At 32.5% G+C, this 18,897-nt stretch overlaps 2 protein-coding genes and 1 pseudogene across 2 annotated transcripts; 1 reads left to right on the plus strand and 2 right to left on the minus strand.

Annotated features, from left to right (window-relative positions):
• Window positions 1-1,710: 1,710 nt before the first annotated feature.
• Window positions 1,711-3,827, minus strand: LOC7494603 (PLASMODESMATA CALLOSE-BINDING PROTEIN 5). Its single transcript, XM_002325993.4, has 3 exons — window positions 3,105-3,827; window positions 2,799-2,826; window positions 1,711-2,247 (listed from the first exon to the last, which is right to left on the minus strand). The coding sequence occupies exons 1-3, from the start codon at window positions 3,442-3,444 to the stop codon at window positions 2,088-2,090; spliced, it is 528 nt and encodes a 175-aa protein (XP_002326029.1). The 5' UTR covers window positions 3,445-3,827; the 3' UTR covers window positions 1,711-2,087.
• Window positions 3,828-5,775: 1,948 nt separating this feature from the next.
• Window positions 5,776-7,182, minus strand: LOC7467464 (3-ketoacyl-CoA synthase 19-like; annotated as a pseudogene).
• A 5,305-nt stretch (window positions 7,183-12,487) lies between these two features.
• On the plus strand, window positions 12,488-15,010 carry LOC7467465 (uncharacterized). The gene has a single exon (XM_002325549.4). It carries the CDS (start codon window positions 12,488-12,490, stop codon window positions 15,008-15,010), a length of 2,523 nt encoding a protein of 840 aa, XP_002325585.3.
• Window positions 15,011-18,897: the final 3,887 nt, after the last annotated feature.

Raw genomic sequence — 18,897 nt, forward strand, 5'->3', positions numbered from 1 at the left:
TTTCTTTTAAAAAAATAAATAGTTAACGGGCTCCAACCAGGTTTTTTACCGGATCTTGTCGGGTCATCAAGTCAACCCAGGTTTTTATCTTTTTTTATTATTTTTTAAACTCATCCTAGTTCTGACCCTGGATCAATAGGGTCTCAAGTTGACGTACTAGGCTGAGTTGTTTTTTTTCTTTTTCTTATGTTTTTTTCGTTTTATATATATTCCATGATCAACAGTTATTGTTCACAAGAATCGGTGGACCATAATTTCTCAAACAATTTAGTAAAAAATAATATAAATTGAATTTTAAATTGAGTTTGAAAATATTTATATTTAATCATTATATATTAAATAAGATAATTACTGAAAAAAACTCATTCAGTTAGATCGGTTTAAAATTTAAATTAGTGTTCTTCATGTTGAGATTAAATTGCTTCCCTATTAATCATAGCTCGGTTGGTTGATGCCATGGCCCAGGTTTTATCTAAAGTGCCTAATAATTCATGGACCCAAATAATATGTTTAAATGTAAGGGTTTTTGCAATATTGGGCCTTTAGAGACCTGCCCATTCTCATGTGAGCTTACAAAGTTTAAACAACGCCTCCTCACTGTTTTTCACATAATTTTAAAGCTCGGCTTAGCTTGATGGATCAACCCGATATCCAATTAATTCAGAACTGAAATCGGGTTAGGTTAAAAAAAATAGAAAAAAAAATTAATGTGACCCAACGAGTTAAATGTCTAGTTTGAAAATTTTATGGCTGAAAAGCAATGCGGTATTACACTATAGTATTTTATACACAGCTTCATATTTCTGTTAATTACATATATTAACTTCATTTCCAGCTTTATTTATTAAGTTTGAGACACCATTCATAAAAGTAAATTAATAAATATTATCCTTGATGATCGTTCACGACTAAGCACTATATTTTTTCTTAATTTATCTTGCATTTATTATCCTAGTCTATAAGTAATTTCTGATCAACTAAACACACTAATTGATTGGACGAGATGTATGAAATCCTTACAGGAAAATACACACGTCCTCACTGAGGATGTGGGCTATGGCCAATAGACTGAGGTCAGGAAACGGGAAAAAAAAAAGTTTTTTTCCTTTCTTTTCTCTTTTGACTTGAGGAAGTTTAAAAGAAAAGGTCGGCTTCCAATAAGCAAATTCGAGGAATCAATTACGTCCAACCCTCTATTAGGAAGAAGAAAAAATAAAGTTTCTTGAACTTCTTTTATTTTTTATATTTTTTATGAGCTTAAAGATGCCTCTGGGATTTTGAGATTTGGCCCTTTTGGGATTGCCAAGGAGAATCCAAATTGTAAAGTGATGGGGGTGAAGTACAGCTCTTGTTCAAGAAAATGCCATCTGGGATTTTGAGATCTGGCCCTTTTGGGACTGCCAGGGCGAATCCAAATTGTAAAGTGATGATCTGTGTGAAGTACAGCTCTTGTTCAAGAAAATACACACCAACAGCTGTATTGTTGAAAATGATGCAAAGGGAATCACCATTTCATTATTATACAACGAAGGTTCTCCAAATCTTGAGAAACTTTAAGCTCATTCTAGTTATGGGTTTGCTCTTCTTTAGTTCTTTTAGCTCGGACTCATGGGGCCGGGAAGCTTGTCAAGTGCTTGTCAATCAGCAAGAAAAATAATTGGCAAACACAAGTTCATGGACCCTCGTATGGCAGGATGACAGCTTAAAAAGTAGATCAAAACAAAAGCAAAACACATTAGCAAAAATAGATCAGATACACAAAAAGATTCGGAGAAATTTTCCGCTCGTAAAATGAGAACGCGGTGCAGGCAGTATAGACTGCTTTATGCCGGCCACTCCAAGAATCCCAAAACTGAGCCTTGACATAAATCTAGTAGACTTAAAAAGCAAGAACTTCAATTTACTTTCTTTTCTTGATAAGAAAAGCTTCACATACAGAGATAATAACAGTAGTGGAAGATGATTCCTGGAACCTACAAAACCAATAAAGGATGGATATTAAATACCCTCAACTTCCCAGCAAAAAAAGCCTTTGTTTTTGCTCCAACTATTTCAGTTCTCGCTTAATCAAACTCGGCAAACTAATGTCATTGAACTAGCCATGTAAATGCAACGAGCAAATAACCGGTGACCAAAGGCAGAAACCATGTGCCAACAACCCTATTGCTGCTGCTCAAATCTGCACTATCTGGTCTCATCTGTATTGTTCCTGCTGGCGAAGAAATGCTTCCATTATTCACCGATAAGCTGCATTACAAAATACATATGTATCAATGTCTGTTCTTATAAAAAAGATTTGAATAAGTAGCAAAATGTTAAGCAATATTGTGCACGTTATTTTCAGTCCAACAGTTTTGGCCAGAAATAATCCATTATGCTGCCAAGCAACACGGGTTGTTTAAAACTTTTCTCAGCATATAATCTTGTTTCCCAAGAGACATTACATATTCTGTATTTCTATTTGATCATCTCAGTAGCAAAATTCAGCTCCATAGAAACAAACAGAACCTAAACATAAAGCGAGTACCTTAGTCTTGTGTTTAAAAGGAGGTTTCCCAAGAAACATTACATTTTCTGTCATTCAATTTGATCATCTCAGTAGAAAAAATCAGTTCCATAGAATACTTTCCATAGAAACAAACAGAACCCACACATAAAGCAAGTAACTTGGTCTTGTGTTTAAAAGGAGAACTTGACTTCATTAATGCCATTTATAGATTCTATTTTCCCAAAAGCTAAAACAAAACTGTATTCACAAAACAAAATCAAACACTATGCTTCCAGTTTTAGTCCATTACCTGGAAGGAAATTTGCATTTATCAAAACCTGAAACCGAAAAATAAAACATAAAATTAACTCATATCCAAAGGATTAACATATTAAACAGATAATCAACTAAATAGATTCAACATTTCCAAGCTAAAACACATTGATAAACCCATGTTTAATCAAGAATTAGCGATGGAATAACAAAAACGTAAAAACTCCAACAACAAATTAATCAAGATTCAAACTTTACAGATCCAAAACCACAGAAATTAACCAGAAAAGAAACAAAAGCCAAAATTCTATTTAATAAAAAAAGATAAAAAGTAACTAGTTACTTGGATTCAAAGAAGTGAGAGCAGCAGTGTTGCTGAAGTAACAAGCATCATCAGTCAATCCATTCTTCAAGTAATAATCATTAAAAGCCCAAGAAGCTGTTCTCTGAACATCACTAGAATCATAGCACGGCCCTCCTTGTTGTATTGGTCCACAATTAGCCCCACCTGGTCCACATGCCCAATCAATAGATTCTTGCAGTGCCTGATCAGCCGCGTTGTTCTTGGCTACACACCATAGATCCCTTGGTGCTATACCCTTCTGGGCCCTCAAACACTCTGGCAGTGACAAAGCCACTAGAAGTGGCAATACACAGAGAAAAAAAGAATAGATTTTAGACATGTTTCTGGGCAGAGAAAATCAGAACTCTCAGTGGATAATTTAAAGGTGGTGATTTTGGAGCATATTTAAAGAGGGGAGTAGAGAGGAAATGAAAGGGAAATAGTAACTGTTTCGAAGAGGGAATTACTGAAGAGGAAAATGAAAGGAGAGGATTAAAGTAACTGCTTTGAAGTGGGAATTCGAAGAGAAAAGAAATGAAAGGAAAGTAACCGTTTTGAGATGGGATTTGGAGGGTTTTTATTCAAGTGGAAGATGGAAATGTGACCGTTGGAGGATCGAGGAGAGATCCAAGAACCAGACACAGAGAGAGGGAAGGAGGGATGGCGATAGCGAGTGATAAATGATGGATGTGTTCGTGTCTTGGAATCTTTTTAATATTATTACAAAAAGCCTCTGGTGACTGCTGTCTTTGGGGATAATCAACTATTAATATACTAATTTTATACCCTTTTCACAATTAAATATATAAGCTTTATTTTATTTTGTTTAGTATATTATTTTTTAAAAAAAATTCAATTTAAGTATCAATTTTTTTGTTATTTGATCACCTGTCATTTACCCTTAAATTGCTGTTATTACTTTAACTTATATTTTGTAAAAATCGATTACATGAATGTTAATATTTTTTATTATATTCCATCAAAGTTTTTTATTGTTTCATTCAAGTACTTTTATAATTAACTAGGTTCCTTTAATTAAGTAATTTCTTAATATGATATCTCTATCATGATCTCATCAACTTTTTATTTATATTGCAATCATATGTTATTCGTTTATCTTGTTAGAATAATATATCGCGATCATATGATATCCGAAAATGCTAGCAAGAATTTTGGGTACACTAATATGAAACTTTTTTTCCCTACCCTAATAAGATTAAAAAGGAGAAACAAATTAGCTTCAGGTTAAAAAATAATATAAATTATAATTTAAGATCTCATTTAACCGTTTAAGTTTTTGAATTGAATTGATTTTTTAATAAGGTATTAGAACCTTGATGACTAAGCGGTAACGAGTTTAAATTTTATTATCTTTATTTATTTAATAAAAATTAAATGCAAGATAGTGTGAGTGGACGCAAAATTCAAGTCCAAGAGGTTTTTACTTGAGGAAGTGTGTTAAAAAATAATATAAATTATATTTGTAGGACTTCACCTAACAGCTTGCACGTACAACAACAAAGGAATTTGATTCATAGTGTGTTTTGTTTTTGGAAATATATTAAAAAATATTTTTTTTGTTTGATAAAAAAAATATTGTTGACATCAACATATTAAAATAATTGAAAAATATAAAAAATTAATTTTAAACAAAAATAAAAAAAATAAATTTTAATAAAATAGTTTCAATTCGCATCTTATGTTTTCCTTAACATGGGGTCTTGGCCCTTAAACCTGACCACCTTTTCCCTATTATTAATTAATTAAACTATGAGGGGTATAGCTCAACTGATTATGTTCTAAATTTGCTCTCTATATGTTACCAGTTCGAGTCTTACAAACCTCAGAGTCACTGAAGGCTTACATGGTCTTTAACTTTAGAGCCTGTGGTATTAGTCGAGGTGCGCGCAAACTGACTCAAACACACACGTTAATAAAAAAAAAATTATAGCATCTCATCCCCTTGACTAGTGACCATCAACGTTACAGAACTTCGCATCAGCGAACTAATGGGGCTCATACAATTCAGGCACTGTATTAACTTTTGTTTATAAAAATATTGTTAAAATTATTTTTTATCTAAAAAAATATTAAACTAATATTTTTAAAATATTTTTTTATGGTTTTAACTTGTTAATACAAAAAAATCTTAAAAAATATCATTTTAATACATTTTCAATTAATAATTAATTTTTAAAAATATCATATACCACATTATTAAACACACACACACACACACACACATATATATATATATATATATATATATATATATATATGTTAAATAATAAATAATATTAGATAATAAATACTGGTACGAATACTTTGATATGAATATTTAAATTTTTTTAGATTAGATGATGGAATCTAAATTCTACCAAGAATATTTTACGCATGAAGGTACGTATACTAATTACAAGGAAGAATTAATAACTCGGTTCATGTAAACTCAAGTACAGATGTAAATGATAATCTGGTATAATAGTTCAAACAGCTTGCTGTAACATTATTACAAGACCAATATGGGCATCATCAGAATTATACCTGAAGTTACTTACACACAATTATATGGGACTGAAAGAAAGGTCTTAAGACAAATTACCTTAATTTAAACACACCAATATTGCAACAGTATAATTATGCTAATAATTATAACTGGATTAATTTGTAATTATATGCATATCTTGGGTACGTAATCTTCACGCCTGGCAAATCTCATGCTTTCATCATTGATCCAATCGAACTTCTCAGAGAAAGGGTTAGCTAAGGTGTTTGGAGGGTAATGATCTATGCAGTCTTTCCAGACATTTGTATCCTCCATGTCCTTCATAACCTTCCACACACAATTGTAGCACTTAAAACCTGCCCCAAGGCTGATCATCAGTATCGTTTCACCTTTCTTGAGCATTTTCTTGGCCTCCATGTAACCTAGAACATACCACAGGCCACCGGATGATGTGTTTCCAAACCGATAAAGTGCCATTCTAGCTGGTTCAAGATCATGATCGTTGAGTGCTAAACTCTTGCCAACCTCATCGATAATTGCCCGTCCACCAGGGTGCACACAAAAGTGGTCGATTCCAGACTTGAGATTCAAACCAGGTCCTGCAATACCCTTAGGAGTTGACCTCTTCGTTATTTTATTTCGATAATAGCTTATTTTATAGCGGAGCATTTCTGACAGTGGTAGAACTTTAGGAAGAAGAACTCGGAGGATCATGGTTAAAGCTTTAGCACCAGCGCGCTCTTGGTAGATCTCTAGTGAGGCGAAAGCCTTTGTTGCCAAGGTCATCTTCTACTTGGATACAGCTGCTGTATGCTTCGTGATCAGAGCCGATATGTGTGCGTACAGCACAAGTCAATTCCAAGAGGGCGTTTTCCTTCAAAGCTCTATTATTTGTTAAGAGCATGGAGCAGCCCCCGGTACGAAATAGAATGTTGGAGAGCATCATGGACTTCTCTTTGCCAGAATACCAATTTGGACCTATGGATTCTGTGCTCACAACAATTGCAAATGAATTCCTGTATGTCTTGAACAATTGCTTGACTAAATCAACCGCTACCACACTTGCACTGCAACCCATTCCAGAGAGATTGAATGCCTTGATGTCCTTCCTCATCTTGTAACGCTTTATTACTCGAGCCGATAGAGAGGGAGCTGGGGAGAACAGAGAGACTGAAGCGACAATAATGTCAATCTCTGATGGAGAAACTCCTGTCTTAGCAAAGAGCTTGTCAAGAGTATCAAAAATGATATCATCCATCTCCGAAAGTGCATCCATAAGAGTTGCAGATTCCTCTCTTCCTTCTATGACATTCCTCGGGCAATAAGTTTCTTCTCCAATGCCAGAACTAACCTTAGTTTTTAAAAGAAACCTGTATTCTTCTATTCCCAGACTATTGTTTCGTAAAACAATTTTAGCACAGATCCAGTATCAAGCTTTCGGTCCTCAGCGTCTTTTTGGCACTGATAGCTTAGCATATAACAACGTTGGTCTCTCTTTTGGTATGCCAACTTACAAAGCTTGGAGATAGCATAGAATAATAGTAGCAGACAGAATGCCAAGAACAACTCCATAACAAAAAAGAAAATGGATTGCGTTTCAAGAGATACAAAGATTTTCTTCAATTTTACAAGATAATATCTACTTAGAAATCTCAAAATAGTTGAGACATTATACATAAACGTGAGTGTAGAACAATTTATGACATAATTGTACATCAATGCTCTTCAACTTGCATTGAAATGCTAGTAAATGTATCATTTGTCAAAAGGTTGTCCGTTGATAATTTCCATAATAAAAAAATACTTGTTCTCTGTAGATGCCAAGAGGAGAAACGAGAAACCCCAGCAGCTGGTCTTTTGAAAGTTTTGCAACAGGAAGCACCCAACAGTACACATACAGGGAACAGCGTAAAAAGGCACCTAGCAATGCAGCGCAGGACAGTCCAGAAACCAGGAGATTCTGCAAAACAAAGAGACATCAAGAACTCAGAATCCAGTCATTCACATGCAAATCAGTGACCAAAATTCAACCTCATAATTCTTCTTGACAGCTCTGTTGCTGAGTTATTGAGAACCAAACCTAGAATTCAAAAAAAAAAGAAAAAAGATTGGCATGGAGAATTCATTATATCCCAATACACATATCACTATTCATTGTAACAGTATAATTATTATCTTTGACATTATAACAAAAAATCAATGAACTTGTTACTGAGAGCAATATTTATTTTTTCTCATAGACTATTAGTGAAAATGATTTGAAACAGTTTTTTTATCTTTTAAATGGTTAGATATTATTCTTTAAAGTAATTTTTTTAAAAAGGTTGATAAGGGATAATTCGTATTTGAATCTCAAGAACACAACAACCTTGAACAGTGAACTTAAGACCCAAAAGGAGTTCAAAACGTTTCTTGGTCATCAAGAACTGATCTTTTGTTTGCCTTTTGCACTCAGTCTTTTCGTTTCTTGTTCTGGGGTTTAAGCAATAGCAGTTTGGGCTGTGCCTAAATCTGCCCGACTTTTTCCAAACATGTTTGGGTTGGACAAAGAGAGCTTAGGATTTATGTCCACTATAAATCGCCCCAATTGGCTACAACGACAAAGTTCTACCACGTCCCACCACTGCTGTAATAAACTATAAGTCTCAGTAGCTTAAGAAATTAAATAATTTAATCTTGTAGGTTTTAAACAATGAATTTTTTTATTATTATTAATGTGGGTATCTAGGTCAGCTTACGCGCACCTCGATTAATCTTATAAATCTTAAAGTTAACAACCATATAAGCCTCCAGTGATCCTGAGAAGACTCGAACTTGTTATCATTAAAGAACAAATATAAAACCTGACCAGTTGAGCCGCTCGTCAAAGTTTTAAATGATGCATATTTAATCTTTATGTTATTAGACTCATTTATAACATAGTGCTTCCATTTCATAAATTTTTTATAATGTCTTGCTTTATAATTTTACTATTTGAAAAATGCTAAAAAGGAAAAGGGAAGAATATAAAATAATAAAAAAAATTACCTAGGAAAGAAGCATTTTTTGTTGGAAAAGAATTGATTGAGATGTTCAACTCTATAGCTAAGAGTTTATTTAATTATTTATGTTTCTATAAGAATTAATTAATTAGTTTCAATAAACTATTGGATTAAAGTTATAATTTACTAACACTGCTGCATGTTTTTTTCTTCTTTTTTTTTAAGCTTGGGCAAAAAAGCTCGAGGATTCCTCAACTGTCCACCACATCTAAAGAGGGTGATTGATGATAGAGAAGAAGTTTGTTCTTTTCCTTTTGAATTTTATAGCCACGCTTAAATAAATTATTCCTTTATGAAAAGGACACAATGATTACGTAAAAGTTGGTCTAATTAAGTACAAAGATTCTCAAAAATAAAAAAATAAAAGAAGAAGAAAAAAAAAATTACATGAAATGACAGGAAATAACAAATAAATGTTGTGTCTTTAGCATGGTGTTGCATGAAAAGTAATTTTAAATAAAAAATATATTAAAATAATATTTTTAGTTTTTTTATTTTTAATATTAATATATTAAAATCATTTAAAAATATCAAAAGAATATTAATTTAATTTTTCTATACAAAAAACAATTTAAAAAACATTCTGCAACACAAAAACAAACATTTAAAATGAAAAAAAATTGATTTACTGTAAATTTAGACTCAAATTGACTATAAAATACGACAATAAAATTATAATCTTTTGTTGTGTGACATAAAAACTTTGTATAGGTGATTGTTGTAATTGGATTTTTTATTATTATTTGAACAATAAAATTATGAAAATACTTTTAAAAAAATAGGTGTGACATATAAGGGTATTTTTACATTCTCAACTTTAAATACACAGTTAAATTAATGAAATGCCCTTGAAGTAAAAAAAAAAAAAACTGTTAGCTTTGGTCAGGCGTCATTTTCATCATTATAGCTTTGGTTTTTTTTTTTTTTTTTTTTTGAGGTGGGATCACGGGTAAATTTATACTTTAATGTTAAAAAATATTAAAAAAATGGTTGATGTTACACACATCAACGCATGAAGGATTGTTGCGGTTTTCAGGTGACGTGTATAGGCGTTGATTGGCAACCAAACAACAGCTTCTACTCTAGGGTGGCTTTCCATTCCTATCAGTGGCTTTCACATGACTGGTTTACACATGTTCTAAATAAACCTTTGGTGTAGCATTGATAACTTTTTTTTTTCTTTTTTTTTCTTCAAAATTTTTATATTTAACCCTTCAAATTTTTAGAGTTAACCCTAAATTTGTTTTTATTCTTTTTTTTTTAATTTTTTGCATTGGTTTTTTATAATTTTTTTTTTAATTTCATCATTCGATTTCAATTTATCATGTATTATTTTTTTCACCTTATCTTTATTCTTTTGATTTTTAATTTTTTTTTCTTAATCATTTAGTGTAATCATTATTGGTTTTCAATTTTATCTCTCAATTCAAATTTATGGTGTATTATTTTTTCAGTTGAGTCCTTATTTTTATGATTTTTTTCTTTTTATTAAAGTTTTTCTCTTTTCAATTTCTCTCTTCAATCAAATTTTTTTTGCTAACCACTAATTTAGTTTTTATTTTGATTTTTACGCTCATTCTTCTCATTGTTATTTTTCTTATCCTTTTGTATAACTGATTTTTTTTTCAATTTCATCTTTCAAAGTTTGATTTGTTGAGGATTATGTTTTATGATTTTTCCATATACAATGCTTCCAGTTTAATGACCAAAATCGCAGGTTTGAAAAGTTAATGTGGGTCGACTTTCTTTTTTGACTTATTTTATTTTTTGATTTTATCATTCAACAATATTTTTTTAAAAAAATTATTTTATGATTTTCTTTAATTTATTTTCTATTGGGTTATCTTGAACTCATGACATGAGCCACGAGTTTTTTTAGTTTAATTTAGGCTGGCTTGCCTTTTATTACCTGGGTTACGCGTTTATCACGGTACTTCAGGTTAAATCGAGCTGATGTTTTTGTTAGTTTTTTCTTATCCAATTTATACTTTCAAATATTTGTTTTCAAATTATTATGATCTTTTTAAAAAAAAATTATCAATCTAATATCATTGTTTATTTTTTTTTAATTAAAATAAAACTAACTTATAAGACCCAATCATGATTATAACTTAAATTATTATTATTATTTTAAACATGGTTGCATCTCGTAGACATTATTTTTGATAAAAAGAAATACAAATTTACAACATAAGGCGGGTCAAAATCTAGCGACCATGCAATACTCAAACCTCACGAGGGGTAAAAAAATAAGATAAATTATAAAATAAAATTAAAACACATCGAATCTATAAAACTAGATTCAGGATTATAATAATAAAAATAATAATAATGTTGCTGCCGGTATAAAATCATTGACGCCCTAGATGTTTATCTTTTTATTTATATAAGCATACGAATTAAAGTAAAATAATAAATTTATAACAGATTACTTAAAGTACATATTAATTCATTGTAAAGAAGAAGATTATACACCTTAATTTTATTATTTTGATGTTAGATTACATGCACGAAATATATATTAATTGGTGCTTGGTAGGTCAAGATAACTTATGACTACTACTTGTAAAAGGTCTTTTTTGATGAATGTGAGGACTTATAGATGTTTAAGTAAGTATTTTTTAAAGAAAGAAAATACAATAATATTCTAGAAAGAGATGCTCTAAAAAATGCATACAGTAGAGAATAAAAATTGTGAACCTTTATTTTAGAGGATTCATGGTGTATTATAACCTATGACTCTTGTCTTTTTGTGGAGAGGAGAAGTTAAGGTATAACTCTAACTTTTCAATATTATAAGTTGTATTCCATTCATTTTATCCATTAAAATGATGGAGACATGGTAGACCACGAGAGACTTCTATAACATGGTACACCAAATGGTGGTGGTGGAGTGTATAGTTGTTTAGTTAAGCTTATTTGTTGAAAAATAAATTCTATAACATTTTTATAAAAATTTACAGAATTGATAACATTAGATTCAAATATTAGATTCAAATATTGTGTTTGAATCAATAAGTGTAGCAAACCTGACCATACCTAGAGTGCAATTATAAAAATTCTTGGAAAATCCTCAGGCTCGACACTCCCGAATAACTCATGACAGGCCCACCCCGTTAGCCTGGTTGAGTCTGGCATGCACTAGACTCAGGTTGTGTCTTGACAAGCTATTAGGCCTGGCACGTGTCAAATCTAGGTGTGCTTAGGCTTGACGTACTGTCAAGCACTAGGCTGGTAGCATCTACCAGACCCAACAACTTTTAGGTTTGGAGTTGACTAGATCTAATGCGTCTTTACAATAATGTGTTTGATAATGATGCGTATCAGCCAAACACATTCAAGAATGTAAGAAAAGTATATCCATATATGAATTTTACGAAGAACTTTTTAGAAGTGCGGTTACTTTTATAGGTTTTTTCAAAGTATATTTGTCTTGAAAAAACATCAAACTAATATTTTTTTAATGTCTTTTAATGTTTCTGATGTAAGAAAAAAAATATCTAAAAAAAATTATTTGAATATATTTTTAAAAAACTGATGTGAAATCAAAAAGAATTTTGCTTGGGAAAGGAAAAAAAAATATCTTGAATATTAAAACAAAAACATTATCGTAAAATCTATTTCTTGAATTAAACTTGAAATATTTGAGAGGCAACTTCAAAATTCAAATCAACCAATGCTGTAAAAGTAATAGCAGAGGTACTATTCTTTCAAAATGTGTTACACATAGTCACAGTACCCCATACAGGTTAAGGATTCAACCTTAATATAAAGTCTTTAGTTTATGTCCAAAAACGAACAGTTCTGTATCACAACACACAACACACTCCACTCCCATGGCCTCGTCTCCTTCTCTCCCTCAAGATCCAAACCCACACTCAAACTCTCTCTCTCAAAACCCTAACATCCCTAACCCAGATCAAATTCAAGAAACTTTACCTGATGATGATGCCCAATTTCCCAAAACCCTTACCCTAGAAATCCCAAACCCTAACCCACAAGAAGATGACCCAACAAACCAAAACCACGACGACTTTGAAGACCTCTCGACTTTTTCTCCCGCCACCACCGCTGCCTCCCGTCGTGGCGTTGGTGGCCGGAAAGGCAGAAAGGCTAGCAAAAAACGACGCGTGCAGGTTAAAAAGTTAGAAAAAAAGCTTGAAACTTTAAGCCAATCCCTAAAACCAATCCCCTTTGTGCCCAACAAAGCCCTTGACTTTGCTTCCCATGAAACCCTTTTGAAAAAATTGGGTTTGTGGGATTTTGTGCACTTGCAATTTGATACTCTTCTTCGTGCTGATTTGCTTGCTCAATTGATTGCTGGTTATAACCCTGCGATGCGGGGTAGTTATGTTAATGAGATTAAAATTATGGTGAATCGGGCTGATTTAGGGCGTGCTTTGAAGTTGCCCGTGAAGAAAGATAAGGGGAATGTAGGAGATGGGGCATCTGAGGTGAAGGAGAGTGCGGAGTCAATTGGGTTTATAGAGGAGTTGGTTTCGAATTGGATTTTGTTACATGAGGATACTTGGATGATGCCGCCAGATATATTGAACTGGATTAAATTGATTAAAGAAGGGAACTTTGAGAAGTTGGATTGGGCTGGAATGGTTTGGTATATGGTGGAGAAAGAGTTGAATGCAGTGCCTAGTTTAGGGAATTGTTATTATGCGTCGCATTTGCAATGTTTGATAAAATGCCAGAGAGAGGAGTTGTTGAAGGAGGAGAGTGTTAAAATAGAGATTGATGCTAAGGAAGGCGAGGAGGAGGAGGGTTTGAAGATGGAGGAAGGTTTGAAGACGGAGGAGGTTGTGAAGATGGATGATGATGTGAAGATGGTTGATGAGTTTAGAGGTGAATCCTCTGTGTTAGAGGAACATAAAATTGAGTTGAGTCTTGGAGGGATGGATAATGCAGGGAAGGAAGAGGGTGAGAAAGAGGGAGAGGGGAAGGAGATTGTTTGTGATGAGGACGTGATGGGTTTTGAACAGAGGAAAGAGGAAGAAGATCAGGGTCAGTGGAGAAAGATCAGCATGGATGGGCATTTTCTGCAGCCGTGTAGTCTTAGTCAAGTTGGGGGAATGGAATGTGAGGAAGAGAGGAAACAGCAGGTTGAGGTGGACGGAGAGGAAGAGGGAAAGGGAGGGGAGGAAGGAGAAGAAGAGGAGGCAGAGGAGGAGGCAAGGGAGGAGGTAGAGGAGGAGGAGTTGGAGGAGGAGGCGGAAGAAGAGGATGATGATGATGTTGGCTTTCATATTTCATCCAAAAGGAGTATTTTGGAGGGTGTAAGCTCTGAGAATCTTCTAGAGGCAATGGGAGCAGCTCAAGTTCCTTTTAGTTCAGGGGTCCAAATTCATGATAATGTATCATCAGGGGAGTTTCTTGTTTCTAGGGTTAATACAGAGACAATTCCTGGTGGTTCTTCACTTTTTGGTAATGTTGGCGGGAGCAAGAGGGTGATTGACCATCTTGAGAGCGATATTCCTCATCACTCACTTGGTGGTGGTAGTAAAAGGATGAGAAGTGATGGGCATTGGGATACAAAGCCTTACTCGGACTTTGATATGTTTGAGGAGGAGATGCAGCATATGATGGGAAAAGCTAGGATGATGATGGAGCAGAAGGAACAGTCATGTCAGCAAATGAGTATGCATCAACAGGTGTTGTTTGATGAGTTGCAGCAGCGTGATAACTTCATTCAGCAATTGCAGAAGGCCAAGATGGAAGAGCAGCGGAAAAGCCAGTTGGAAGTTTATAGGCTTGAACGTGAACTATATATGATGGGAAATCTCTTAGAGGGCTATAGAAAGGCTTTGAAGGAGACGCACAAGGCATTTGCTGAGTACAGAGTAAAATGCCAACTACCTGAAGAACCGATTTACAAGGATACTGGGTCTGGAGGTCTTGTGTTGAGTACCACAGAATTGGAGAAGCAACGCCTGAAGCAAGAGGAAGAAGAAAGGTTAAACTGTGTATTGCTTGAGAAGATGGTTAAGGAATTTGAAGTAGAGTGCATTCCTAAGTTTGAAGGATATGAGGACACCATTAAGTTACTGGATGACAAGTTGCTGCTTGTTGAGAAGAAATTCAACCTCCTGAAGGAAATTTTTGGAGAGCGAAAGGCATTAGATATGTCAGAATGTGTTGCCACTGAGGACTGTATTCCAGCTAAAGAATCTGTTCCAACTGATGAATCTGTTCCAGCTGAAGAATATGTTCCAGCTGAAGAATCTGTTCCAGCTGAAGAAGGTGCTCCTGCTGAAGAATGTGATCCAATGGAAGAATGTGCTCCTGCTGAAGAATGTGATCCAATGGAAGAATGTGTTCCAATGGAAGAATGTGTTCCAATAGAAGGATGATGGCTTGCAGGTCTGTTTTGACTTTGTTATGTTGTAGGTAAAGAAGATGTCTTTAATGTAAGATAGCTGATGCAGGTTTTGACATGTCACATATGGTAATCTAATATATGTGCTGATATATGTTATGAAAGATTTCTGTTAAGTACGTCTAGAATTGAGGCTTCATGTCACATAAGTAGCTGGCCTTTTCCTTTTAACTTCAAAATGTGGTATGCGTTTGAGTAGTGCTGTGTGTTGATGCAAAAATCATCATTGATATGTTAATTTCATCCTCCGGTTAATGCTTATTGATCGCGAGAAACAATTTACAATTGGATTAATCTTTGTGACACAATAGTAGTCTGGTGTGGGAAAAATGGTCTCTTTGGGATAATTCACCCCCTCCCTAAACGTGGCTCTTCTTGTTAATTCCTCCAAGCCTTTTCTTCAGTGTAGTTTTGTTATCCATATGGTCCTTGTGGTATTGTATCTGTAAGAGCATAGCTTTTGGGGTTAGAGCCTAGAAATATAGTAACAGATAGAATGCCCATAAGTTGTGAAGCATTGAAGTTACAGACTGAGCAAAGGATGGGGGAAGTGGTTAAAACTGGAAAATGCTACGGCTAGGTGTTTCTCTTCATCTGCTCTCATTGCAGGGCAGAAACAATCGGGCATTGCAAGTTTATGTCGAATTAATGGCTTTTCTTTGATTGATTTGCAAACTGATGGTAATACTGTTCATTGAGTTGTACATGCTAAGAATCCCTGATTTTGGTTCCTATTCTGCATGTAAACATGCCGTTGAAGATTATTTGATGCTTTATTCATTATTTTTTGCACGGTGAGAGTAGAACTTAGATCCCAAGAACTAAATCCCCTCTTTGCTAACTCATATTTACTTGTCTAGCAATCCCGTAGATTTCATTTAATGATCGATGAGAACTGAATTGAGAATTTGCTAGTAATGCATTTTGGAATTCAAGGGAAGGAATGCTTTTATCTTTCACTTTGTTAGGTGGGGTGTGGGGTTTAGAAAAAAGAAACTAATACCCAGAAGAAGATTGCATCCGTAGGGATTTTCTCTCTTTGCTCATATCTATGCTTTCCTAGGACTTCGCTATTTCACTCCAAACTTTACAGTACTCAATCTGTAACTATTAGATAAAAAACTAAAATGCTTGGGCTGTCTACTGTGGAGCCGACATTGTTTACATACAAAACACTGTGGATGATATTTTGCATTTTCTTATTATTTATTATGGTCTTCAACGATTTCATCCTCATTGAAGATTAAAGATAACTTGATTTGGATTTTTAAGGCAAGCGCGGATTAAAATTAAAAAGGTGTTAAACATGGGTGGTACGCAAGAGATTATATGATAATACTTAGATCATCAAACTTAAAAAATAACATCAATTATACAATTCAGGTTGCTTAAAATTTTTAAAAAATTAGTTTTGATATAGAAGTTTATTTGTTTATTTTTCAATCAATAGTTAGAAAAAGAAGAGAGAGAAGAGTTGTTGAATTCTAGTGAAGAGAAAGAAAATTATCGTTCAAGCCATTTTCGATCACTAAAATGAATTTTTTGGCATCTACGGGTTAGATGAGATGAAAAGGGCTTGATGCTAGTTGTTTATATCCATAATGTTGCTTGAAAAAACAAATCTAAGTCGAGGAAAATATATCTAACCCGGTTTGATTTCGTGTTTTTGGATTTTTTTTTGGTATTTTGAGTTGATGGATTGATTTGTGGTTATTCCAATGATGTTAGTGAAGTGTTTTTGGGTTGAAATGACTTGAAAATTAAGTTTTTTAGACAAAAGAGGCATTGCCTCAATTTTCCAGCCACCATAGTAATGCTCGGAATTTAGGCTTGTCGTTTGCATATTTGTTTTTCAATATAAATCCCTTTAAAATATCAAAACAAAATAAAAACAAGCCCAGACACGCGGGCTTGAGCTTGAAAGCCCATCTAGCACACATAGACTGTTTTTTTTGCCATTTTATGTTTTTAAATATATATGTTAGGTATAAACTTAATTAATATACAAAATTATTTTACCCGGTTGAGTTAATGACCTAAATAATAGGTTTGACAAGTTAAGTCATAACACTTAAGCTATTTTTTTTTTTTGGTTTTTCTTTTTTTTATTGATATTTTTTTAATGAATTTTTGTAAAATAACTTTTAAATTTATATTTCGATTAATATCACTCATCTATGATTTTTATTATTTTTTTATTTACCCATTTTTAGATGGAGACTTTTTTAAAATCATTTGTGTGTATTTAATTTTTGAAGAGATTTTTCTGTTTCATTTATAATTTTTTTTCTATCTTTTGTATAGATAAACTTACTTTTTAAAATAAAAATATTTTTTTTGCAGATGATATTTCTGATATGTATAGCCTTACATATTTTTTTTATTCAATCAATTTAATATGTGTCTGTTTCTATTATAGTTTAAATAAATAAAAAAAATTAAACAAACAAAATTTAGTAAACACAGCAGGGTAAATGTCTCGTTTTACGAGATTAAATATCTTGATCTACACTTATCTCTTAATTTTTAGAGTTTTATTTCTAGTTATCATTGATGACTTATTTATTTACACATATAGTTAATTTATTTAATTACATGTATGAATAAATGTTTTTATTTATATTTAGAATTTTTTTAGCTATAAAAATGCATAAAAAAAGTCTATATATATAATTATTTTTGAAAAAAAATAATATTTGACGTGTGGTGTAACAAGAATTAATTAACTAGTTATACTATAAAAGAGAGGTAAACACAAAAAAAAAAAAAAAAATCATATTCGAGCTCACCAAATGTGATAATATCAATTTTATTATCACATCGTATTATACGATAAGTACAAGTTAAAATACCATAAAATTTCTCCTCTTTCACTGGAATTTGTTCTGTTATTAGTATAAAAGCTCGCAAAGAGAAAACAAATCTGTTGTGAACAAATCCAATCTTCCAAGATCTAGAACGAGTAAAAGTCTGCATCTTTTATGAACCAAGCATGAGAAATGAGAAAAGAATATTGATTACATTAAAGGACTCTAAAAAAAAAAAAAAAAATAAGGATTAAAATTAAAATAAAAAATAAATTTTATTTTTGATTGAAAGGTGAAATTAAAAAGAAAAATTAATTAGCAAAATGATCCATAAACAATAACAAGAATGATGATAAAAATTGAAATAAAAAATATATATTTTTGATTGGTGGATGAAATTAAAAATAAAAATCAATTCAACAAAAAGTCCAAAAATAATTAAAAAAATAAGGACCAAATAAAAAAATAATATATAAAAAATTGAAATTGAAAACAAATAAAACTTTTATAAAAGTTCCCAGAACAAAAACTAGAAATAAAAGGAATAAGAACTGAAATTGAAATACTAACAACAAAGATGGTCAAATTATAATTTTAAAAGGAGGAAAGAAAAAAAAAGAGAAAAAAAACCCACCGGTGAAAAACCAAACCACGATCTTTGAAATGCGCCACAACACCAAGAAAAGAATGTGGTGATACTTGAAACGACATGATATAATGACATTTTCGGGCTTGAAGAGGCATCGCCCACGTTGCCCGAAGGGCGCGGTAGCCTCCCAAGCACTGGAAAGTGCACCACACGCTCCCTAACCTTTTTTTGATATTTGTTTAAATATCAAATTGCTTCTAAGCTGACCTGATAATAATAATAAAATTATTATAAAAAGATAAAAATTTCATTAAGGTCAATTTTAATTTTTTAGTTTCTAATGATAATTTGGTTATTTTACTATATTTTTAGTTTTTTTATTATCTATTATATTTTGGCTAAATACCAAATTGCTCATTAGTTGACCTATTAATAACTAAAAAACCATTGTGAAAATATAAAAAT

This window comes from Populus trichocarpa, chromosome 19 (assembly GCF_000002775.5).
Source record: "Populus trichocarpa isolate Nisqually-1 chromosome 19, P.trichocarpa_v4.1, whole genome shotgun sequence".
In the NCBI taxonomy this organism is placed as follows: domain Eukaryota; kingdom Viridiplantae; phylum Streptophyta; class Magnoliopsida; order Malpighiales; family Salicaceae; genus Populus; species Populus trichocarpa.

What these genes read in the sequence shown, in the direction of transcription:
- LOC7494603 (XM_002325993.4), bottom strand. Translation starts at nt 3,444, where the DNA reads ATGTCTAAAATCTATTCTTTTTTTCTCTGTGTATTGCCACTTCTAGTG. An exon ending in TCTCACTTCTTTGAATCCAA is followed by an intron (nt 2,827 to 3,104) that starts GTAACTAGTTAC and finishes TTTCGGTTTCAG; the next exon opens with GTTTTGATAAATGCAAATTT. An exon ending in AAATGCAAATTTCCTTCCAG is followed by an intron (nt 2,248 to 2,798) that starts GTAATGGACTAA and finishes TTTGTAATGCAG; the next exon opens with CTTATCGGTGAATAATGGAA.
- LOC7467465 (XM_002325549.4), top strand. Translation starts at nt 12,488, where the DNA reads ATGGCCTCGTCTCCTTCTCTCCCTCAAGATCCAAACCCACACTCAAAC.